Consider the following 23,498-nt stretch of genomic DNA (forward strand, 5'->3'; position numbering starts at 1 on the left):
TTCAGATGATTCAGAAGGATTTCGCGGATGATGCAGTGAGTGCAGCGCAAATAAAGGTGTGGCACAAACGTGTCAAAGATGGCCAAGAATCTGTTGAAAGTGAATGGGCTGCAATCAACAAAGATAGATGACTGACAGTGAGAGAACTAGAAGCTGATCTGGGCATTTCAAAAACTACGATCTTGGCATGAAATGTGTAATGACAAAATTAGTTTGGAGCAGAAGGAACTTTGGTGCTGCAGTTGCCAATGACTTGCTTCAAAGCGCTACCAATGAACCAGATTTCCTCAAGAAGGTCATAACTGGAGATGAATTGTGGGTCTACGGTTATAATCTAGAAACAAAGGCCCAGTTGTTCCAAAGGAAGTTGCCTGGTTCTCCACGCCCGAAGAAGACGCGGCAAAGTCGCAACAAGATTAAGACCATGTTAACCGTGTTTTTTGATTGGGATTGTGTTTGTCCATCATGAGTACTCTCCTCCGGTCCATGCAATTAATACGTTCTTTGTCAGTTGAGTGATGCAATACAACACAAATGGCTGAAACTATGGGCAGTTGGTGATTGGCAGCTTCATCATGACAACGCGCCCGCCCATGCATCAAGTCTCGTGTAGTTTTTTGATGAAACATCAAATCACCCAGGCAACTCTGCCTCTGTACAGCCCAGATTTGGTACCCTGCAATTTCTGGCTTTAACAAAAACTAAAATCATCTTTGAAAGGGATGAGATTTCAGACTGTCAAAGAGATTCAGGAAAATACGATGATGCACCTGATGATGATTCCAGCAAAGGATTTTGCAGTGTTTTGAACAGTGGAAGAGATACATGGGAGAACTGTGTGAGGTCCCAAGGTGCCTACTTTGAAGAAGACTGAAGCATCACTGCCCTATTTACAATGTTTCTTGTATCTTCTTCAATAAATGTATCTATTTTTCACATTACATGGTTGGATAATTTCCAGACAGATATCTCCTGTATCTTCAGAGTGCCACGATTTTCCTTACACATCCCAAAGATCTGATTTCATCAGGTTTCTGATGCCCTTGGAACATCATCTACGTTAAGGTACCAGGACAGTCTCGCACCTTCATATATGTCTGTAGACAGCCAGGAGTGCATTTTGCTTAAAACTGGGTGGTAGTAATTAGACTACTCACTGAGTGATGTTTCCAAATCAATCCAATGCCTCATGAAGGCAGTGCTCAAAGTAGGGGTGGTGACTTTGAACTGCAAAAATCAGAGGTGCTCTCGTTAATCTGCAACAACAGACGGCAAGCTTCCATTTACGATGAACTCTCCATAGTTGAAAAATCTCTTAAAAAATTCCTATTAGACATAAATGTGTGTCGCATATACAGAGAGCACATTGCATGTTTTAAAAATAAACATAACCTGATGCAAGAGAAAAACCTTTTTATTTAGCATCAGATTACACATTGGCATTTGATGGCATCAATGGACGAATGGTAAACATGAATGATAACATTGTCACCGGTGCTGTAGGTTCTCTCTGTTTTTCAGCATTACGACAGTAGTGTAGGAGCTGATGTAACTTTGAAGGAGGACATGAAAATATGAACTGCAAAATATGCATTTGAAGTAAACATTGTGTCACACTCCATCAGTACACCACCATAAAACTTAAAGTCGCAACAATGATTATCTAAACTCTGTTAGCTGTTGTGATATGGTGATACAATTGTTAAAATGACAGAAAGATATTGCAGCAGAGGCAGTTGTCAAAAATGTGGAGACCATTAGCTGCAGTGGTCTACGTGTGTGTGTGGGTGCGTGTCCTTCTGTCTCCACTGTCGCAGTACTCATTACAATATGCAAATTAATTATTAAGCTTCAGTTACCCAGTGATACTGAGCTCCTGAATGGATGACCGTAACTTTAACTTTTATTTTCTCACAGCTTCAGTATCTTTTGTTCTCTCACTCAAACCCCAGTGGCAGTTTAAAATGCACAGACTGAAGAAGTTGGGGGCAGGTGTCTTAAGAAGGAGCCCTGTGAGTGCACCCTTCTCTGTGTTGTGGTCTGGGAAATGCTACAGCTGCCTGATGTCCAGTTCAGAGACACTGAGGAGGAGCTTCTTTCCATAGTCCATACACATCTTCAAACTCTCTAAAACTACATGATGACCTGTTGTTGACTCTCTAATACTGAGTTATTAAAGTTCTTAGTTTGTCACGTTTTCTAGTTCTGTTGTAATACATTGCACTGTATTTAACATGATTTCTACTGATATTCGTAAAAGTCATGTGTTATTGTTTATTCTCCTTTTACATTCTTCTTTAATACTTTAACAACTTGGAATTTCACTACATATTGTACTGTACTGTATTTATAACAAAGTGTGACAAATACAATTTGATTCAATTATATATTACCAGTAACGGCACACTGCACAAATACACTTGACTTGAGCATTCACAGTTTTCATACTCTTTCTCTGTACGTTTAGCATTCATTTGCTCAGAAGTTGATGCAATGGCTGCTTTCTGAGCAGCTCTTCTTTTCTCTACACTAGCAGCCCGCTTTCTCTCTCCTTTCATTGGCATCTTTTCACATTAAAACTGATTAAGTCACTATTTGTGTTGCAATTACTTAGTATATTTTCTTTAATTTTTCACTTAAGCTAGCACTTAAGTCTTCAATCTGCCTCAAGAATGACTGAAGATATGAAGAGGTACAGGAAGCAATGATGAAGGTGGAAGGGAATAAGAACGGCGCACGTACGAATGTGCCGCACGGCTGCCCTGCTGGCTGCTGCCGATAGTTGATTCTTCAGTAAAATAAAATAAAAATAAAAAGAGGAATAACCTTGGAGGTCAATCATCATCCCGAAAGCGGATGGTAGATGTCACGTAGTATATCTCTCTATTATAAAAAAAATCCTGGAGAGAAACAGTAGGGCAGCGACACATGATCTATATGTTAAGATCATGGAAGTCACTTAAAAGACCCACGAGACTAGAGAGATTGGCCACATAGCGTCTGGCAGGGACCTTAAACATGAGACTTTGTGCCAAGAGATTGACCCAGGACCATCTTGTGATGACGTAGAACATGAGATTCTTGCAAGACATGCCCTAATTACAAAAAAATAAGAGCAAGGGCAGCCAGCTTCACACTCAGTCGTGTTTTGGCTTTGAGCACACACATATCCAAGGCTCTCAGCGCATATAAAGAGTATAAGGACAATACGTTATAAATGAAACGTAGACGACTAAGCGAAGAAGAAAGCAGCGTGAAGAAGACACAAAAGCATTGGAGAGACAAAAAAGAAAAAGAATAATCTCGGTGCAAATTCAGAAAATAAGGAAAGTAATTATCAGCCCGGAACAAGTGGAAATGAAAAAAAAGCAAGTCCAATGCAGACGTTGGCGCTATACATATGCAGAGCAGGTTAGAGATTGTGAAAGCAGTGGAATTCGAAAGGCTCAAAAAAAAAAAAAGCCAAATAGTTGGCACGAAACACATGTGAAGAAAGTTAAAGAAAAATATATATATATATATTAAAATATACTGCTCAAAAGAATTAAAGGAACACTTTTTAATCAGAGTATAGCATAAAGTCAATGAAACTTATGGGATATTAATCTGGTCAGTTAAGTAGCAGAGGGGGTTGTTAATCAGTTTCAGCTGCTGTGGTGTTAATGAAATTAACAACAGATGCACTAGAGGGCAACAATGAGATGACCCCAAAACAGGAATGGTTTAACAGGTGGAGGCCACTGACATTTTTCCCTCATCTTTTCTGACTGTTTCTTCACTAGTTTTGCATTTGGCTACAGTCAGTGTCACTACTGGTAGCATGAGGCATACCTGGACCCTACAGAGGTTGCACAGGTAGTCCAACTTCTCCAGGATGGCACATCAATACGTGTCATTGCCAGAAGGTTTGCTGTGTCTCCTGCACAGTCTCAAGGGCATGGAGGAAATTCTAGGAGACAAGCAGTTACTCTAGGAGAGCTGGAGAGGGCCATAGAAGGTCCATAACCCATCAGCAGGACCAGTATCTGCTCCTTTGGGCAAGGAGGAACAGGATGAGCACTGCCAGAGCCCTACAAAATGACCTCCAGCAGGCCACTGGTGTGAATGTCTCTGACCAAACAACCAGAAAGACTTCATGAGGGTGACCCAAGGGCCCCATGTCCTCTAATGGGCCCTGAGCTCACTGCCCAGCAGCATGCAGCTCGATTGGCATTCGCCATAGAATACCAGAATTGGCAGATGCACCACTGGTGCCCTGTGCTTTTTACAGATGAGAGCAGGTTCACCCTGAGCACGTGACAGAAGTGAAAGGGTCTGGAGAAGCCATGGAGAACATTATGCTGCCTGTAACATCATTCAGCATGAGCAGTTTGGTGGTGGGTTAATGATTGTCTGGGGAGGCATATCCATGGAGGGTCACACAGACCGCTACAGGCTTGACAAAGGCACCTTGGCTGCCATTAGGTATCAGGATGAAATCCTTGGACCCATTGTCAGACCCTATGCTGGTACAGTGGCTCCTGGTGCACGACAATTCCTGGCCTCATGTGGTGAGAGTATGCAGGCAGTTCCTGGAGGATGAAGGAATTGATACCATTGACTGGCCACCACACTTTCCTGACCTAAATCCAATAGAACACCTCTGGGACATTATGTTTTGGTCCATCCAATGCCACCAGGTTGCACCTCAGACTGTCCAGGAGCTCAGTGATGCCCTGGTCCAGATCTGGGAGGAGATCCCCACAACACCATCTGTCATCTCATTAGAAGCATGCACCGATGTTGTCAGGCATGTATACAAGAACACAGGGGCCATACAAAGTGCTGCGTACAATTTTGAGTTGCTGCAATTAAATTTTGGCAAAATGGATTAGCCTGCCACATAATTTTTTCACTCTGATTTTTGGGGCGTCTTTGAATTCAGGGCTCTGTAGGTTGATCATTTTCATTTCCATCAAGCGATGTGGCATCCTTTCGTTCCTAACACATTACCCAGTCTATATCAGTATAGATATCCAGGAGGATTTCTTTTTCCCATTGAGATCTGATGTGTTTTCAAAGTGTTCCTTTAATTTTTTGAGCAGTTTATATATATATATATTATATATATATATATATATATATATTGTGGTCTATGGCCAGCTTGTCATACCGGCCAATAACCCCAGGCCGCCAGATGGAGCCCTCTTTGCAGCATGGAGGTGCCCCGAAGACCAGCAGGGAATCATGGACAATGGAGTTTGACTGTGACAGCTCCCAGACGGCGAGCTGAGCTGGGTGGAAGGGTGGCAACGTGTCTGGGAGTTGGAGGATTATTGATTGGTGTATTGTTTAGTAATTGATGAGTATTGTGGAGAGTAGTGTGCTTGGTGCACTGTTGTTAATAAATTAAGTCAATATTTGGACTTCTACTTGGTGTCTGGAGTCTTAGACAGGGGTTCAAGGGAGCGATACTGCCCCCATCTGTCACTATATATATATATATATATATATATATATGGTCCAGTGTCAGAAAACTCTGTCTTAGTCACAGGTCATGAATCCTCCAAAACACACAGCTAAACGCACCCAAGAATGCCTAAGAAGAAAACACTGGATTGTTCTGAAGTGGGCCCTGATTTGGAACCTACCAAACGTCTTTGGAAAGAACTAAAACATGAAGTCTGACACCGGCCTGACATGACTGGAGCAGTTGGTTCTACTTGTTGACAGGTGTAAGTCTAATTGTGAGCCTACAAGAATCACTTGTTTGCACTAATTGCCTATTGAAGTTGTATAAGAAAATATTACGTTAAGGGTCTCATCATTTTTGTCCATGCAACTTTCATTTGTGTTATTATTTGAAATATTCTATTGAAGCAAAACTTTAAAGCAAAGCTGTTAAATACAGAATAAACAATGATGAATGTCAGTTTCAAGTTATTTAAGAGACAATTAAGGGTACTTTTTTTTCATGGAGGGGTACAAACAAATTTGTCCATGTCTGTATATATTGATTTCTTGTCGAAGCTAGGTCGAGGGAGACAAAATATGGTATTGACCTGCCTTTCAAATAATCATCATGCTTAACTTATGTGAAGTGTAGCCTGGTTGAGGAGGAGACTGTAATGCAAAAGGAGACTTCTTTTAGCCATTCATCTCTTTTCCTACCCCGCTCTTAGTATATCATTAAGTGGTAGGTAAAACTAGCAAAAACAAAAAAAGTAAAAAATTATATAGTATAGAATATGCTTATAAATTTAATTCTTAAAAGAGATTGGTCACGCAACTTGCTGTTGAAATCTTGAATGAAAACTTTCATTCTATCAAATTGTGGTGTGAGAGTGTAAAGCAAAGTCATGTATACTTTAGCCAGAAGCATTTTTTGTTTTCTTTACGGTCATGTTATTTCTTCTAGTGGTAAAATGATGTTTTCTTATATTTTCAATTTATTAAAACTGTCCAATGATGCACTAGGCTCAGTTTATCCTAATAATACTTTAAACATATTGCACCTTTCTTTTCATTCAGCCAAACATCAGGTATTACAATTTATGGTTTGACTTTTAAAAAATCTTAATCTATATTTCTCTACATATCAAAGATCTACAACTCAAGTAAATCGGGAGTGAAAGGGTTAAGTGTAACAACTACATACTGCCCACATCCAGCAATAAATTATGCTGGGCTTCCTCCAGTTTTTACTGCATGTAAATATAAACTTTGAAATGTACATATTTCACTCTGGATTCACAGGTCACAGATAACACATTTTCAATAAGACTAAACCTCAAATATTGTACATTTCCCTGACAATGGGTACATCAATAAACATCCTAGCAGTGATACCCAGGTGCTTTACTGCCCTAGACAGCAAAAGGATGGCAGCTTTTCCCTAACAGGAAACATGGTTTCCCAGAGCCTCTGTGGAAACATGGGTAACCCAGAAATGCTTCCTGCTAGGCTGAAGTAATGCTGGAGGCCAGTAATGTTGGCTGTTACATGTGAAAAGGAAGGAAAAGGAAACAGGTCTATTTTGAAGTACGGAATTGATTATACTGTATAGCACCCTACGCAGTCACCTGATTTGATTTTTTTTTTTTTAACACTAACACTAGTCCACCAAGAGACCATTAATATTCTTTTGCTGCTGCAAGAAGGAAAAACGTTGTTTCAATAAATTAATTATAATTACAAGAATTTATAGAACACAATATGCTTTGACTTTTGCATGCACACATACATATTATACAACAGACAATAATTATACATTTCACATTTCCATAGAGATCTTTTATTTACACAATGGGGAAGAAAAGCCACCAGACAACAGGACACATTTTTTTATTTTCAATACAAAAGCAGTGCTTAAACATTTAAATTAAACATTAAACAATGTCTGCTTTCTATTATATATTGTCTGTATTAACAAGTTTTGATTGCAGTTGCTATTAAATGGCAGCTAAAAAAGAAATATTTTTGGTACATCAACATCAAATTGGAGTCTCATCTAATTTTTTTGAGTGAGACTCAAAATCAGAGATTTTTAACTAATGGCCCTTTGTCCACAGGCAACTCAGGCCAGAGTATATTTTTACTCTGCAAAGCCATGCTTACAGTTGTGGAATGCACAGTATCATGATTACACCAGTCTGAGAAACTCCAAGGGAATCTCAACAACAACAACATCCTCCCATTTTTGTAAACGTCAACCCAAAACCAAGCTTGTCTTTATGTGAATCTCTGAAAAGGTCATTCAAGCTGGCATTGAATGGGCAATGCTAGAGGTAAAAACGTCCATGTCTAAAATGTCTTCACAAACACTTTTAACAACGAATGAAAAAGAAAAAAAGCTACATAAATGCTAAAATTGTATGTATAGTGGTTATAATATTTTAATTGCAAATCATGGATTGTGGTTATTTTTATATGGCTCTATAGGTTACAGTATGTACTGGATTATAGAACTGCTCAATCAGATGCTCTTTAGACAACAGTTATGTTGTGGATGGAAAACAATCAGTCATGTCATCCTGTGAATAATTAATAATGCTAGCATGTGGATCTTGAATGTCCTCACAGGCTTGATGGGAGATCATATGATACTAAAAAACAAACAAACAAATAAAAATTATTTGGTGGGGTGATGTGCTCGGGGAAAAAAAAAGTTACAACAAATGAGCATAGGGGTCACAACAGTAGATAAAAATGTAAAGGTAATGCATACATAGTGATAAAGTATTATTATTGAAGTATTTATTATACATTGTATGTAATGTAATTATATAATAATTATTATTCATTATTGAATTATATTACTTCACTACAGAATTTACCATTTTTATTTTTACGTTCATTTTTTAATCTAAATTTAGAATCTAATTTACAAAGATCCCTTAAAAAGTCTGCCTATTATGACCTTATGTACTGATGTGGAAAGGCTGCCTCTGCGTTACATTAAGCCAATATTTACCACAGCAGATTTCTAAGCTGTACACTACACAGCTTTCGAGATCTAACTGTCAATTTTAAGTACTTACAGCGGTGCAGGTTTCATATATTATATCATTTATATAGGGTAAACTTTCAGTCAAAGCAGTTCCTAATATTACTATGAACTTGACTCATTTCTTACAAATTCATCAAAATACATTTTTTCTGATGTCAATTTATTCATGCTCCCATGTTCTCTAATGATAATTACAATGTTTCTTACATTTTTAGGTTTATATCACTTTAAACTAGACTAGATCATTATGAACAACAAAACAGACTACTGATCAAATATCCATATTATTCACTAATGTGAATAATGTTAAATTTAACAAGTTGCAGAAGCCAAGATAAAAGATCTAATAGTGAATAATGGTTGACTGTGACATAGTTGTAAAGAAGGAAACAGAAAATTATTGATAAGGAAAATTCTGAATTTTTAATTATGTCATAATCGGTGTATGCAGATGTATTTTTTTTTGGAACCAAAATACAATATGAGGAGTGATCAAAAAATTTTCACCATGGTATTTTAGACTGCTGATTTGGTCATTGACCCAAGATCAGCAACTACTCTTTGGACTAAGATACAGTCCTTTAAAAAATATTCAAACCCCCCACACTATTTTCACATTTTGCTGTGTTGCAGCCTTCTTCTAAAAACATTTATATTCAAGCACCGCTCATCACTCGCATCACATCAAACAACCCTCAATACACAATGAATGACAAAGAAAAAACAGGATTTTAGAATTTCAAGTACATTTATTAAAAATGAAAAACTCTTGACAAGGGTATTGGCACCATTTCCTATGACATTTGAAATTTCTCTCTCTCTCTCGTCTATATATATATATATATATATATATATATATAATACACAGTAATCCCTCGCTAAAACGCTTCGACTTTCACGGCTTCACTCCATCGCGGATTTTAAATGTAAGCATATCTAAATATATATCACGGATTTTTCACTGGTTCGTGGATTTCTGCGGACAATGGGTCTTTTAATTTATGGTACATGCTTCCTCAGTTTGTTTGCCCAGTTGATTTCATACAAGGGACGCTATTGGCAGATGGCTTAGAAGCTACCCAATCAGAGCACGTATTACATATTAAATAAAACTCCTCAATGATATACGATATGCTTCCCGCGCGGTGCTTTGTACACTTAAAAGTTCTAACAGCCCGTATTGATTTTTCATTGTTTGCCTTTCTCTGTGTCTCACTCTCTGTGAGAAATACAGGCAGATACTTATCCATCATGCAATACCATCAGGGAGACGTATGATTGGCCCCATTATCTGCTTCTGACGGAGGGGGTGTGAGCAGAGGGGCTGTTTGCTTAGAAGATACGGACGCCCCTGTAAAAAAATGCTGAAAGGCTACCTTTATATTGATCCCTTCATTGCGCCGCTTTATCGAGGTGCTTGCATACTTAAAAGCGCACCAGCCCTATTGATTTTTGATTGTTTATTATACTCTCTCGCGCTCTCTCTCTCTGACATTCTCTGCTCCTGACGCCGCACCTTGAAGAAGAAGATATGTTTGCATTCTTTAAATTGTGAGAAAGAACTGTCATCTCTGTCTTGTCATGGAGCACAGTTTAAACTTTTGACTAATGGGTGTTACTTCATGTCTAGAGGGCTCCAATAATGTTAAAATACGTTATTTAGAAGGTCGTAAACAGGTTTTCAATGCTCTAATTGCGAAAATATTAGATTTATAAATAAAGAATCCTACTTCTTGGAAATCCATTTATCTGGCTGGAGCGGATCAACCGCTATAAACGAGGGTTTACTGTATAACTGTGCGGAGAATATTTAAAAGTCTTAAAAATTACTAAAGTTCTGCCTGCCTGTAATAGAAAAAGTTGTCACCATGAAATGAATTATAATAGAAAATTAAAAAATGATGGCATGTGAGAAAACAGATACAGCAGGGCACGAGTACCCAATCAGTGTTTAATTTGTACCATCATTTTCTTCCTTTTTGTCTGGGGATGCTTCCCAATAACATGATACACTGATATATTTTGAAAATCATATATTACCATAGAGCTATCAATGAGTTGTTCACACAAAAACTGGCTAATGCAACATATGTAGTTAAACATACAAATATGTTGCAGACAATTAAAATAAGTTTAAGTGCAGAAACAATTTCAAAGAGAGCAAAAAATACCACTTTTATCAAGAATGGGAGAAGGCATTCTTTTTTTCAATGCCTAATTGCAAAATGTATCCTTGACACATGAAGTATGCATTTTCATGCCAAAAAGAGGCAATGTTGAATGATGTTACAGTTCTGTGCTTAAAATGCACAAAAGGAATTATCCGGGTACAAGTGTGTTTCACAACAGGAAAGCTTTGTAAGCCAAGTTGCAGCTAAGCTTTTATGGGACTTATTATAAAAACTAAGGCTGCAACTCCACCATCTTAATGGGTGAGCCATTTGGTTCCAATGTGAAATTAATCTTTTGGTGATGAAGACATTATAAAATAGGCACTTCTAGAAAAAGCTGACTCAAGGAATTGCAGAAAGAAAAGCTGGAAACCATCCCCTTCTACTCCACAAAGGGCTACTTCTGTGATTTGCACTATGTGAAAGATGAAGACAGCAAGTCACTGGTTGCATAAAGGAGACAAACCTTTTCACTTGAGTAGCACAGAAACCCTTAATGAGCGTTGTTGTAACAAGTGTATTAGTATTTACAAGGATTATGTTGGAAAAAAAAAAAAAAAATTTGATTTCACTGGTATTCTCTTAATAGGTCAGACTCAAAACCTTACCACCCCCTCACACATTCTATTTCATTTAAAATTGATACATATAGAAAATTGCTTTACTCCAATTCTTTACCTTTGATTCATTGTAGTAAATGGTTCTAAATCCAAAGACAGACATGGAAATAGCCAAACATAACTCCAGAGTTGCAAACACCAGCAGCGTGCCACTTATTCCCTGTTCACTGTTCTGTAAAAATATGGCAGATACAATTAAATCAATAATCATCTGACTTTGTAATTACAGACTGATACCATATTTATTTAATCTTAACCTTGTTTTTGGGAATCTTATTTAAAAGTCTACAAATATATATACTAATATTACATATACAGACAAACTCAGTGTTGCATAATGAGTTGGTGATGAATATTAAACTGGCAAAGTTGTAGTGTATAGTATAATACATTTGTCACTAAGTCACACTTACTGTCTAAACAAATAAATACAAAAATAGCAGGCCATAAATCGGTAATATAGAATTAATGCAAAGAAAGCAGAAAAAGTAACAACAAAGTTTAGGCTACCACACAGATGTTTAGGTAAAGTAGAAATTTGCAGTACTATAGCTATTACATTGCTATAATTAAAAGCTATAAGATAAATACATTTATGTGGCAATAAACACAATCACCTTAATGTGTGAAGTACACTTTCCTTCTGCTAACTAAACATATCTCAAGTGGTAACAAATGGTCAAGAATCTACAAACACCAGCATCACTTCTCATGTAGAAATGACCTCTAGCGAACATTTTAACAGCACTGCATTCCATCCATCTATCTATCTATCTATCCATCCATCAATCAATCCATCTATCCACCCACCTTCAAAACCCACTTCATCCTGAGGAGGGTCACAGGGCAGGTAAAGTCTGTCCCAGGACGTACAAGGAGCAAAGCAGGAAAACCCCCAGGACAGGGTGCCAGCACATCTTAGAGTGATCACAAAGACACCCAAGCCAGGGTCAGTTTAGCATCAACAATACATCTAAGCTGTCTATCTATGGACTGAGGGAGGAAACAGGGGCACCTGAAGGAAACTCATGCAAACTCCACACAGGGAGGACCCGAGATGTGATCCTTGGCCTCTTTGTCGCAAGATGCCAGTTATATCACTGAGCCATCTGTGCCACCCTAGAACCGTATTCTTCAGACAACATCAGGAATTGGTAACTGTTTTTTAAAAGCCTTGCAAGTTTCTTTACCTTCTCACCACCTCAACAGGATTCTATTTAATGTAAACATAACAATAGATGAGTCTCAAAAATGTAAACTAGAAAAACATTTAGAAACAAATGCTGCTGGCTACATAAAATACAATCTATTATGTGTTTGGCACATAAACAGAAAGGAGTCATTGGGCTTTATATAATGTGTGAGCCTTCTGATCCCATTAATTGATGGAATAATGTGTTTAATGATGTCATTTTTCCAGAAAATAGAGAATACACATGTGTAAAATACAGTGTAAAATATGAGCAGACAAATTGACAGTTGCAGGTAACATGGAAAGACTCTCTTCTTTAATAAATATCTACATTAAATTGATGCTGATCTGTGTTTGATTTTCTAATAAACCCAATGACAACTACATTTACATTAAACAAATATTAACAGTTTCATATTGCTTCTATAATAAAAAAAAACAACTCTTCCATTTAAAGAAAACACCTATCATTATACCCTAACAGACTAGGAGGATCCACCATCTTAAATCATTTAATGTTTCACTCTTGAAATTAGGAGAGGAAAAATGAAAGTTAAATATTATCAATAACAAATAAATAAATCTCCATAGAAATTACTTAATTCATATATACTTAAGTGCTGGTGACAGAAAAATAAATCCTGTATTATTGGCTAGTTAATAGCTAATGGAAATCATGCTTTTGTATAAGCAAATGCTTACTTCTATTATATAATTACCTATTATGTACCAAAAACTATTTTCTTATGTGCAAATTTTGAAGCTATCCTCAGCAAAAGATTTAAGGCTTCAAATACATTACCAAAATTTTAATTTTAAGATACTCACCTGAAATGTCCTTGACATCCACATACATTCTTGAGCCGATTGCGACTCTGATGAATTTTTAGACACCAAGCAGTATTCTTCAACATTAAGCAAAGCCATATCCACACAATACAAGATCATTACACCGAATGATGTGATGGCACTCACCAAATTCATAATCAATGTCACCTTTACCTGTGCGTATATTTAAAAAAAAAAAAAACAACAAATCTTAAATGGTCACATTATCACAAAACTGCCTTCATTTTACTTAGGCACAAAGATTTGGGGAACTGAGCCACTTTGCTCTACCAGATTGTTTGCTAGGCAGTGTAATCTTAGAAATATTGTAGTTACTAAGCCTAAGGCAACAGAAGGCAGTTATGCCTACAACACAAAAGTTTATATTGAGGCTGGGGCCCTTTAAAGTGCAGAAGTCTTGTTTCCAAATTATAAATATTAACAAAGTTATTGTTAATAATGATTTCCTTGCCAACATGCACTGCACATAACAGCCAAGAATTACTTAAGACAAGACAAATCAGCGTGTCAGATATATAACCTTTGAATAAGAGGAGGTTTATGGGCTTTGATGGTTTATTGGACAGAACAGTCAGCTGCTGGTCTGGTTCTCCGGTATATACAATGTTCAAACTGGATGTGTGCTGGGAGCTTCAAAAGGATTCATTTTAAGAGCTATGCATACTTGCTAGTGCGCGTTGTTATCTTTTTTACTAACACATGTTGCATGTTGATTAGCACATGTAAGTAAGAATTTCATGTACAGTAAAGATCCTTTAAACCTATTATATAATAATGGTGCTAAGAATATTAAGTCACAATTTCTTTATTTGTCTCAATCCAAATTCAGTTGTAAATAGGCAAAACATATGAATCTCTACAAAAATACATCAAAATGCCAAGAAACAGATGTCACTTTAGATTACATCTTTTCATACTGAAAATCATCCTAAAGCGACTACTAAGACATGTGAACCTTCTTATGGTTGCATAATAAGCAGGTGCTGGGGACTGACATAGCAGCCTTGCAGATCTCTGTCCGATATTCTAGAATACACCGCCTGCCAATACAGGTTTACTCAATTTTCTATTTAGTAACTTCAGTATCATAAAGTGAAAACAGCAATCTAACAAACTTTTATCTTAAAATTCTAGTCTTTTAAAAAACATCATGCCAACCCTAATTTTTGAATAATATAACTTACACATATATAATGTTTAAACTGTTTTTACTTTATTTTTTTTCTTTCGTTTTAAACTACATATCACAGAGTTATTTGTTGCTCATGCATGCTATTCTGTCTTCTGTGTTAGCCACATGTTAATTGAATTAGGCATTTGTATGTTCTCACCATTATCGGTGGGGGGTTTCCTATGGGTGCTCCACAGAAATGCAGTTTAGTTGGACTGGGGATGTTATATTAGCCCTAGCGTATGTGTGCATATGTACTTTATGTGTCTTCACCCTGTGATGGACTTGCACAATGTCCATGAATTGTTCCTGCCTTGCTTCCTATACTTGTTGGGATAGACTCAAGCTTCCCTGTGACCTTGCTCAGGATAAAGCAGGCTTCGAAAATGGATGGAAGGATGAACTCATTATAAGGCTCCCTAGTTTTTCTTTTCCAGTAAAATACTTTGGAGTCTTCAAAATGAAATCCCTAGTTTTTCATTTCAGTGCTTCAATTTTTGATGGTCTTTTAATACATTAATCATCAAAGTGAGCAATGCATTACTTGATTACTAATATAGTTGATATACCACTCAAATAAAACATACTTTTAGCTTCATTACTGAAATGGTGTGTCCTAAAGAAGTAACCTTAAGAACTGGGAAAAGGGAGAGTCACACAACACAACTAGGGTGACAGTGGTAACTCTTCAAATCCCTCAATTTTACACGGAACCATCCTTTGCATTCCACGCAGTGTGAGTGGGGGTACTCTTGTGAGGAAAAAGGGGACAGTTCTCCTCACTAATTTTCTTTGCCAGAACCAGAAATGATAATAATGACACCCTTAAGTCTTAAGGAAAACTTGTCACAAAATTCATCATTCTGGTGCACTGGAAGGTATCTTGAATAGAGAAATTTAAACACAGTGTAATGCACTATACATAAATAAATCTGATTGAATAGTCACCTAGAAATGCAACCAGATGGTAAATCTTGTGTGATAGCATAACACCATGAGGAATGAACACATATCATAACTGTGTCAATCCTATTTAACCCAATTCAGAATTGAAGAAGGGTTGAAGTTTACCCTTAAGGCATCAGCCACAAGGCAGGAACTGGCTCTGGACAGGGTGACAGTTCCTCATAAGGTTCTTGCACACTGTTACACTCACACAAAGTCACCTTGGAGCTGCTAATTAACCTAATGATGTGTGTGAGGGGAAAAAGGGAAAACAGTATCACGGTAAAACCCATTTAGACACGGTGAAGAACATGGAAATTCCACAAGAACAATGATCAGGCACAAGATGCAAACCCAGTACAATTGACCTGTGAGGCTGCACCGCTAAGCTCTGTGCTACCATATCAGCCCTGATAATTTGTCACAATGGGCAACAGATATATTACTATTTATATAAAACATAACAGCATTCTGATTGAGACTGGAATAAAAAAAAAAAAGGTGTTATTTGTTATTGAACACGTTTTAAAAATTTCTGACCACAATTATATGTTATACAAGTTGATAAGGTTTAAACAATGTGAAAAATTATTAAAAACTACTGAAAAGCATATTTTAAAAATAATATTATCTAATATTGTCAGTTATAATAATGCCAGTTACAACCAGTCAAAATCAAAATAATGGAACAATTTAATTTTACAAAGCACAGATAAATTAAAAACAAAAACACAGAATATGCATGAAAGACATTTCAGTCATTTGACAATATTTAATTAGCCTGCCTATAAAAACAACAGTGACCAAAGCAATTAACACACTTGCTGTATGATTAGCATTGTAAAACAGAGAATAATATCTAGCTTATGGGTTGATAATTTTTTTAATTAATGTCTAGTGCTTAAAAAATTGTCTGAACTATCTAATTTTAAAATACAAGGAAGCTGGATAAACCAGATTTTGCTGCACACAGAGTTTCATTGATAGGAATTGACCAGTGAGGGCCAGTTTCATGACTTAGTTGCATCATTTCTTTCTTGTTTGTTCATAACTAGAGTAAATGCTGGATTGTGTGAGTATCATTGATGACTGCTACACCCACACGCTGCAAAGCTGCTGATCAAAGCTGGGGTGCCTGAGCTGTTTTCACAATAAGAGCAGGCTTGCAAAGGCATACAGTCTCTCTGTACTGTTCACCATCCATGGAGCAAGCCAAGTCATCACCAACTCCATTCAAAAGCGAAAGTAAATAAAGGGCTGAACCAGACAAGGTCAGACCAGAAAACTAATCAAACAGTGAGCCACCTGGGAGTTTAAGCAAGGTTAACTGATTAGTACCCAGGTCATATTATTATTATTTTGCCAACACTTTTAAACTCTGCTTATTGCTATTTTTGAGCATTTTATGTATAATACATAAATAAAGCTGTAACTTTGAACTCCTGCCTGCTCTTTTACTCTATGTAATTGCCTGGGTTATAGATATAAAATGGAAAGGAGAGGTGCTGAACTAAGTGGTGTGTATATGCATTTGTGGCATTCTAAAAAAAAAAAGACTACATAGTAAAGAGTATAAAAGGAGAAAATAGGGTCACCTTGGACTTTATCACACTGTTTGCCAAATTAGCATTAGAAAATATGATACTTTGTTGTAGCATAGTGACATAAAAAATTTAATGCATCCATAAAGACTCGGGAGAATCATTTTATGTCATTTTAAGATAAAAATGACTAAATTAGCTTTTTCAAGATTAAACAACCAAATGAAAAGTCAAAATGCACTTACCAAGGGCATTTTGGGATTTCTGTCAGTAGCAATGCACAGAGATCCAGAAACAATATACTGCACAAAAGAAAAGGTTATATGTTATAAACACTTAACCAATTTAGGCTTTGAATTTCACTTCAGATGATTATTTCAATTATTTGAAACATTTAATCAGTCTTGTATACAATCAGTTTAAAATACCTGAAAGTAACCCAAACAAATGAGTGGCCAGATTTTTTTAAGTATTTCTGCCCTTCCTATGTAACTAATGGCTCAGTAAGTGAAGGTATCAAAATTGCTAACATTGAATGCTAATAAGCAGTCTTGAAGACTCAGATAGCATCTCTATCGTTTATGAAAACATTTTAAAGTCCCCTTTCTTTCAAAGATCCCAGGGCACAACAGGGAAATGATCTTTCACTTAACACTTCTGAAAATGAGTGGAAGGCATTCATTCACAGAATACACTCAAGCTCCATACACGCAAAGAACTCAATAATTCACCTTAAAATCTTCTGTTGAGTTCAATTATCTTGATTAAAACTATCCAGAATATTTCCAGTGCAAGGTTCACTCTGTGAATGTTGCAATCGAGCTCCAGCCTCGCTGGGCCACATGTTCTGGGCATGCACCAAATTAATATCGTTTTGGACAAAAATCTTTGAATGCCTATCAGATAGCCTTGGTGTTACAATCACTCTTAACCCATTACCAGCTGTGTTTGGTGTACTCCCAGATGGGCTTAAAGTGGAGAAAGACAAACAAATCGTAATTGCTTTTACCTTACTACTAGCACTTAAGACTTATCTTGCTTAACTAAAATAATCCCAACCCACCACTTTCAAGTCAGTGGGTAACTGAGGTTTTATACTATTTGAAATTGGAAAAAATCTAATTATCACTCAGAGGATCTGTTCAAAACTTTTTTAAAATATGGCACGATCTAATTAATAACATTTTAGAATAAGGTTCTATATCAGGGAAAAGGATATGCTTCCTTCCTTGCTGCTTCAAGGCTTGTTTTGTTGGCTGGCTTTCCTCTCTTTCTTTTGGGTGGGGTGGAATTTTGTTTTTGTTAAGTATTACAGTAATCCCTCCTCGATGAAAAGTAGAAACCATATGTTTGTATAGTTATTTTTATATATTTTAAGTCCTTATAAACTCTCCCACACTGTTAACATTATTAGAGCCCTCTAGACATGAAATAACACCCTTTAGTCAAAAGTTGAAACTGTGCTCCATGACAAGACAGAGATGGCAGTTCTTTCTCACAATTAAAAGAATGCAAATAGATCTTCTTTTCAAAGGAGTGTCTGCATCAGGAGCAGAGAATTTCAGAGAGAGAGAGTGCTCACAAAGAAAAGCAAACAATCAAAAAATCAATACGTGTGCTTTTAAGTTTGCCGAAGCACCGCAATAAAGCGGCATTTTTTTAGAGGAGCGTCAGTATCTTCTAAGCAAACAGCCTCTGTGCAAACAGCCCCTCTGCTCACACCCCCTCCGTCAGGCACAGAGAACGTCAGAGAGAGAGAGAGAGCGTGCGAGATTAAAGCAAACAATCAAAAAATCAATAAGTATGCTTTTGTGCTTTTAAGTATGCGGAAGCACCGCGATAAAGCTGTATTTCTCAGAGGAGCGTCCGTATCCTCTGTGCAAACAGCACCTCTGCTCACACCCCCTCCGTCAGGTGCAGAGAATGTCAGAGAGGGTGAGAGAGAGGCAGAGACAAGCAAACAATCAAGCTCAGCGCGGGAAGCATATCTTATAGCATTGAGGAGTTTTAGTTAATATGTAATACATGCTTTGATTGGGTAGCTTCTAAGCCATCCGCCAATAGCATCCCTTGTATGAAATCAACTGGGCAAACAAACTGAGGAAGCATGTACCATAAATTAAAGACACATTGTCCGCAGAAATCCGCGAACCAGCGAAAAATCCGTGATATATATTTAGATATGCTTACATTTAAAATCCACGATAGAGTGAAGCCGCGAAAGTCGAAGCGTGATATAGCGAGGGATTACTGTATTTGATTGCATGGATTGTTGTTTAAATTAAAATTAACAAGATAAAAAAAGTGGAGTTCCAGTCATGTCAGAAAAAGTGCTTTTGCATAACACCAAACAATACAAACAATGGACAGTGGATCTCGATACTCACATAATTGTCTATTCACAATAGTTAACATCTATAACAAAGATTGATTTTAAACTATTCTGGATACTGCTAATCTCAATATCATCCTATACAGTATATCAACTAAACTACATTCTAGTTGCAAATGGTGAAAACAGTGAGTGAGTGAGCGAGTAAGTAAGAACTGCAAGCTACAGAAAGGTGGAGTATGGGACCAGCTTAATATCTAGACCAGGGGTTCTCCAAAGTCAGTCCTGGGGGTCCACTGTGGCTTCAAGCTCCATTTCTAGGGACTCTATTGTGTGTGTGAATCACCTAATTTAATGTGAAGGCTTTTGCTTGATGAATATTTTGCCATAAGACAATGTTCACCAGGAGTCTCCTTGACATTTCTAGTTGTTCTACTCACTGACTATTCTTGAGGTCTAGTTTCTGTCTAGTCACTTATCATACATGATGAATGTGTTAAGTGTTATTATTGTCTTCTGAGTGACTTCTACTGTCTCAACTACTATGGAACTTTGTACTCCTCTTTGCCAAGTTATTGGCTTCTTGTCCAGCTGATCAATTTTGGTTGATGACTGATGCTCTATTAAATATGTCATGGATGGCTTTGTCTTTAATCACACAAAAGTCTTCTATTCTCATGAAAAAAAATTAGAACTTCACATTTTATAGTGTGCATCATTACAATTTTACCAAAAGCAGATGCAATCCTTGTAGTAAATAAATTCTCAATTTGGAAAAGCACTGCCTATTGTGGGAATGCACACAGATATTTGATCATTCTAAAACCATGGCAGATATCTAAAATAAATGTACAGCTGGTCTCCATGCATTTTTACAGAAAACAATCAAACGGAATGAACCTCTGATCAATTTGAGAGTCAAAATGTGTGCACTGTGACTGGTGGTGGTTATTCTTATTTAAATAAACAATTTTCAGTTTACCTTGACTTTATTAACACATCTATACAGAGTCAAGATTGCAGACATATTTAACTTTTGTTTACAACATTACAAAAAATGTAAGAGGAATACTTGTTCAATGACTGTATGTTAACATTTCTCATTTTAGAATTGATCAAAATGCAGTGATAGTGAACATATTCTTCTATAATATGTGGAAATTAATAAGTTTTACTATATTTTAAATTAATTTTAATGAATTTAATTGAATAAAGAACAAGTTATCCAATATCCACATAATGCCATCACAACTTATTTCCCAAACAACTCTTACACATGTACACACATTATCTCTTTAAGTTTTATTAACAAGTATGGCAAGCAGTGAATTATTACAATCCAATTTTAAAAAGGGAGATTCTCAATGCAACAAAAATATCATAGCTTTAAGACACAACTGGCACTTCAGTGAAAGAAAAACAAAAAGGTATAACTTACCAATACACCTGCCCATAATGGGGTTTTTGTTAATGAAATCAGACTGTCTATAGTTTGAAGTTTAATAATGCCGCAGGAAATGCTTAGTATTCCAATCAAAATCTGAACGGTCTATTGGGGGAAAAAAAATACAATTTATGGTCAAAAGTGTCAAAACATATTAAAATACAGTATTTTATAGAAATCAGAAAATACTGCAAAGGTAATTAAATATGCCAGCTAATCATTACTATTTATGTTTTTGTACAGGACATATTTTGGAAAAAATAAATTGATGGTCATTAGAAATTAGAAGATTAGAACAATTTTGACGAGAAGACCATTCATCCCAGAAAAGCTGGTCAATTCTATCCATCTCAGTTATCGAAAAGAACATTCAAGTCAAGTAAGGACCATTTAATATGCAGGGTTGGCTTAACTCCATTGGTGCACTCCATGAGTATCTCAAAAAAAGAGTTAGTAAAATAAAATAAAAAAAGTTTATTCACACACGTTTCTACACCCAGATCATGCTGAAACCTCTACTGGAGAAGTCTAGTCAATAAGCAAAGAGCAGCTCAATATAAAAATGCGAAGAAGAAGAAGATGACGACGAAGAAATCTAAAGGTTGCTACATTTAACATGTAATTCCAGAAACATGGTTACCAGAAAAGACTGAATCAGACAGACATGGGTGCCAGCTAAAGTAATACAGGCAGCATGGTGTAGTGGTTAAGGCTTTTTGGACTTCAAATCCTATGTGGCCATGAGCAAGTCACTTCATCTGCCTGTGCTCCAACTGGAAAACCAAAAGAAATGTAACCAATTGTATCATAAAATGTTGTAAGTCACTTTGGATAAAAGTGTCTGCCCAATAAGTAAATGTAATATAAATTTAAGACACTGCACACCCAAATCTATTCTCTCGGCTTTTTAAAACATTCCATGGATTAACATATTTTCTTAGCATTGTATCTGACATTGAGATAGACTCTAACTGTCAGAACGTGTTACAACTAGGCATACTACTATTTTTCCTTTTACATTGCTTAACCATTATTTCTACAATACTGGAAGCAGCCTCTCGGGCTTTGCTGTTTTCTTTTAAAAGAAGGGAGGCAAATTGCCACTCATGCCCATTGTGTTTGTTCTTTGTCCTGGGAGCACATGACTGGAAAGGTCAGTCAGTCTTCTTAGCCTCTCTTTATTATTTCATATAAGAAGAACTTTGTCCCTTACATACAAAAAAAACGTCATTGGTCACTACAAATAAGGAGACAAGTTTTGAGGTATAAGCATGAAAGGTTTAAATGGAGATGCAGGGGGAAAAGCGAAAAAAAGGACATTTTTATTTTCAACTAGCTGCATTACCTCCCAGGCAATGGGCCCCAGTCATAATACTGACAGTTAATCGGATGTATCAGTACTATGTAATTAAGTATTTTTGATGTATATAACATTTGTAGTTTTTTTTTATTATTTCACTTGAACATTTTACTCTTGAATATGCTACATACAACTGACCATGGGTAGATCAATTCCTGCTTTTCGTGGTGGTTGCTTGACTTCTGTTGATGATCAATGCAAAACACCATTTTACAGAAAGCTGTGCTCTTTTGAATTAAACATCATCATGAAAAGCATCAGCACTGCTGTAACAGTCATCAGTTATGGTTTATCCACTTAGGCATTTCTAACGTTAGTAAGGAAGCTATTGCAGAGTTCGGGTATCTCATAGCCAAAAGTGTTGCCTCTTAAACAAATTAATGCAATGGTAATTCAAAATAAGACTTCTTCCATAAAGGTAAACTGGTAGCTCTTTTATCATCGACAAAGATCTTAGTCCTCTTCTCCTTCAATCACACATTCTATTTTACAGACTGACACTTCAGTTGTGACTCATTACTTCTAAAAAGGAGTTTAGATTTGCCTTTGCAGCACGTAGAAAATAAATTCAGAAGGGCAATGAGCAACCTGCTACACACATATATATATTAAAAATGATATTTGTGAACGTAAGTATATTTGGAAAGTCCGTGAAATGGTAAAATCCCACAATACAGAATTCTTGCCATGGTCATGGCTCCACTTCAATAACTTTGGACATAAAACACCATCAAATGGGAAGAAATACATCATATTGCAATTAACACTAGAATTACCAGAGCCTAAGAAAAAACTTGTAATTCCGTCCCACCTTAAACTGCTTCTTAAATCCCTTCACACCTCTCCACCAGCGTCCTTTGTCTTCTAAATGTGCTGATAAAGAGAAGCTAGGAGCAGCCGGCTATTCCATCCCCCACCAATTTAGAACGTGCACGAACTTCTCTCAGCTCATGCCTTGATTGAGTATCTGGGAGTGAAGTGGAGTTTTAGAGTGGAAATAATAGATCGTTGTTTGGAACACACGCATTTCATGTCTGTTCCGTTTCTACAGTAATCTGTGTCAACACATTGTTAAAACAGAAACTTTTTTATATTCTAGTAGTAGATGACAAAATGTAGGCATAAACTATATAATGTATGAAGCCTGAAGTCCAAATAGCAAAGAAACATTTTCACAAGAATAACACAATTGCACTTTTATTCAAACATATAACTGCAGAAACAAAAAGCCGCCTTAACATGCGACATTGACACCAGTTTACTGTAACTGACTCCGTGGTTCAATAGATTCAGCCCCCGCTTGCGAATCAAGGGGTGACGGGTTCGATCCTGCGCCCCTCCGTTTTGAGAAGTAAACTGCTCTTAGTCTTATTGTTCTGACAAAC

At 36.7% G+C, this 23,498-nt stretch overlaps 1 protein-coding gene across 1 annotated transcript in view; it reads right to left on the reverse strand.

The window, feature by feature from the left end:
- Window positions 1–7,243: 7,243 nt before the first annotated feature.
- The window catches only part of LOC120527697 (membrane-spanning 4-domains subfamily A member 4A-like), a 61,723-nt gene continuing 45,468 nt past the window's right edge, over window positions 7,244–23,498 (reverse strand). Inside the window, exons 3-7 of the mRNA XM_039751417.1 lie at window positions 20,748–20,858; window positions 17,223–17,279; window positions 13,300–13,473; window positions 11,338–11,451; window positions 7,244–8,084 (exon numbers count right to left, since the gene is read on the reverse strand). Coding sequence (XP_039607351.1) covers window positions 7,977–8,084; window positions 11,338–11,451; window positions 13,300–13,473; window positions 17,223–17,279; window positions 20,748–20,858 — 564 coding nt within the window. The 3' untranslated portion in view covers window positions 7,244–7,976. The remainder of the gene's footprint in view (window positions 8,085–11,337; window positions 11,452–13,299; window positions 13,474–17,222; window positions 17,280–20,747; window positions 20,859–23,498) is intronic.

Source organism: Polypterus senegalus, chromosome 1 (assembly GCF_016835505.1).
Source record: "Polypterus senegalus isolate Bchr_013 chromosome 1, ASM1683550v1, whole genome shotgun sequence".
NCBI lineage: Eukaryota > Metazoa > Chordata > Cladistia > Polypteriformes > Polypteridae > Polypterus > Polypterus senegalus.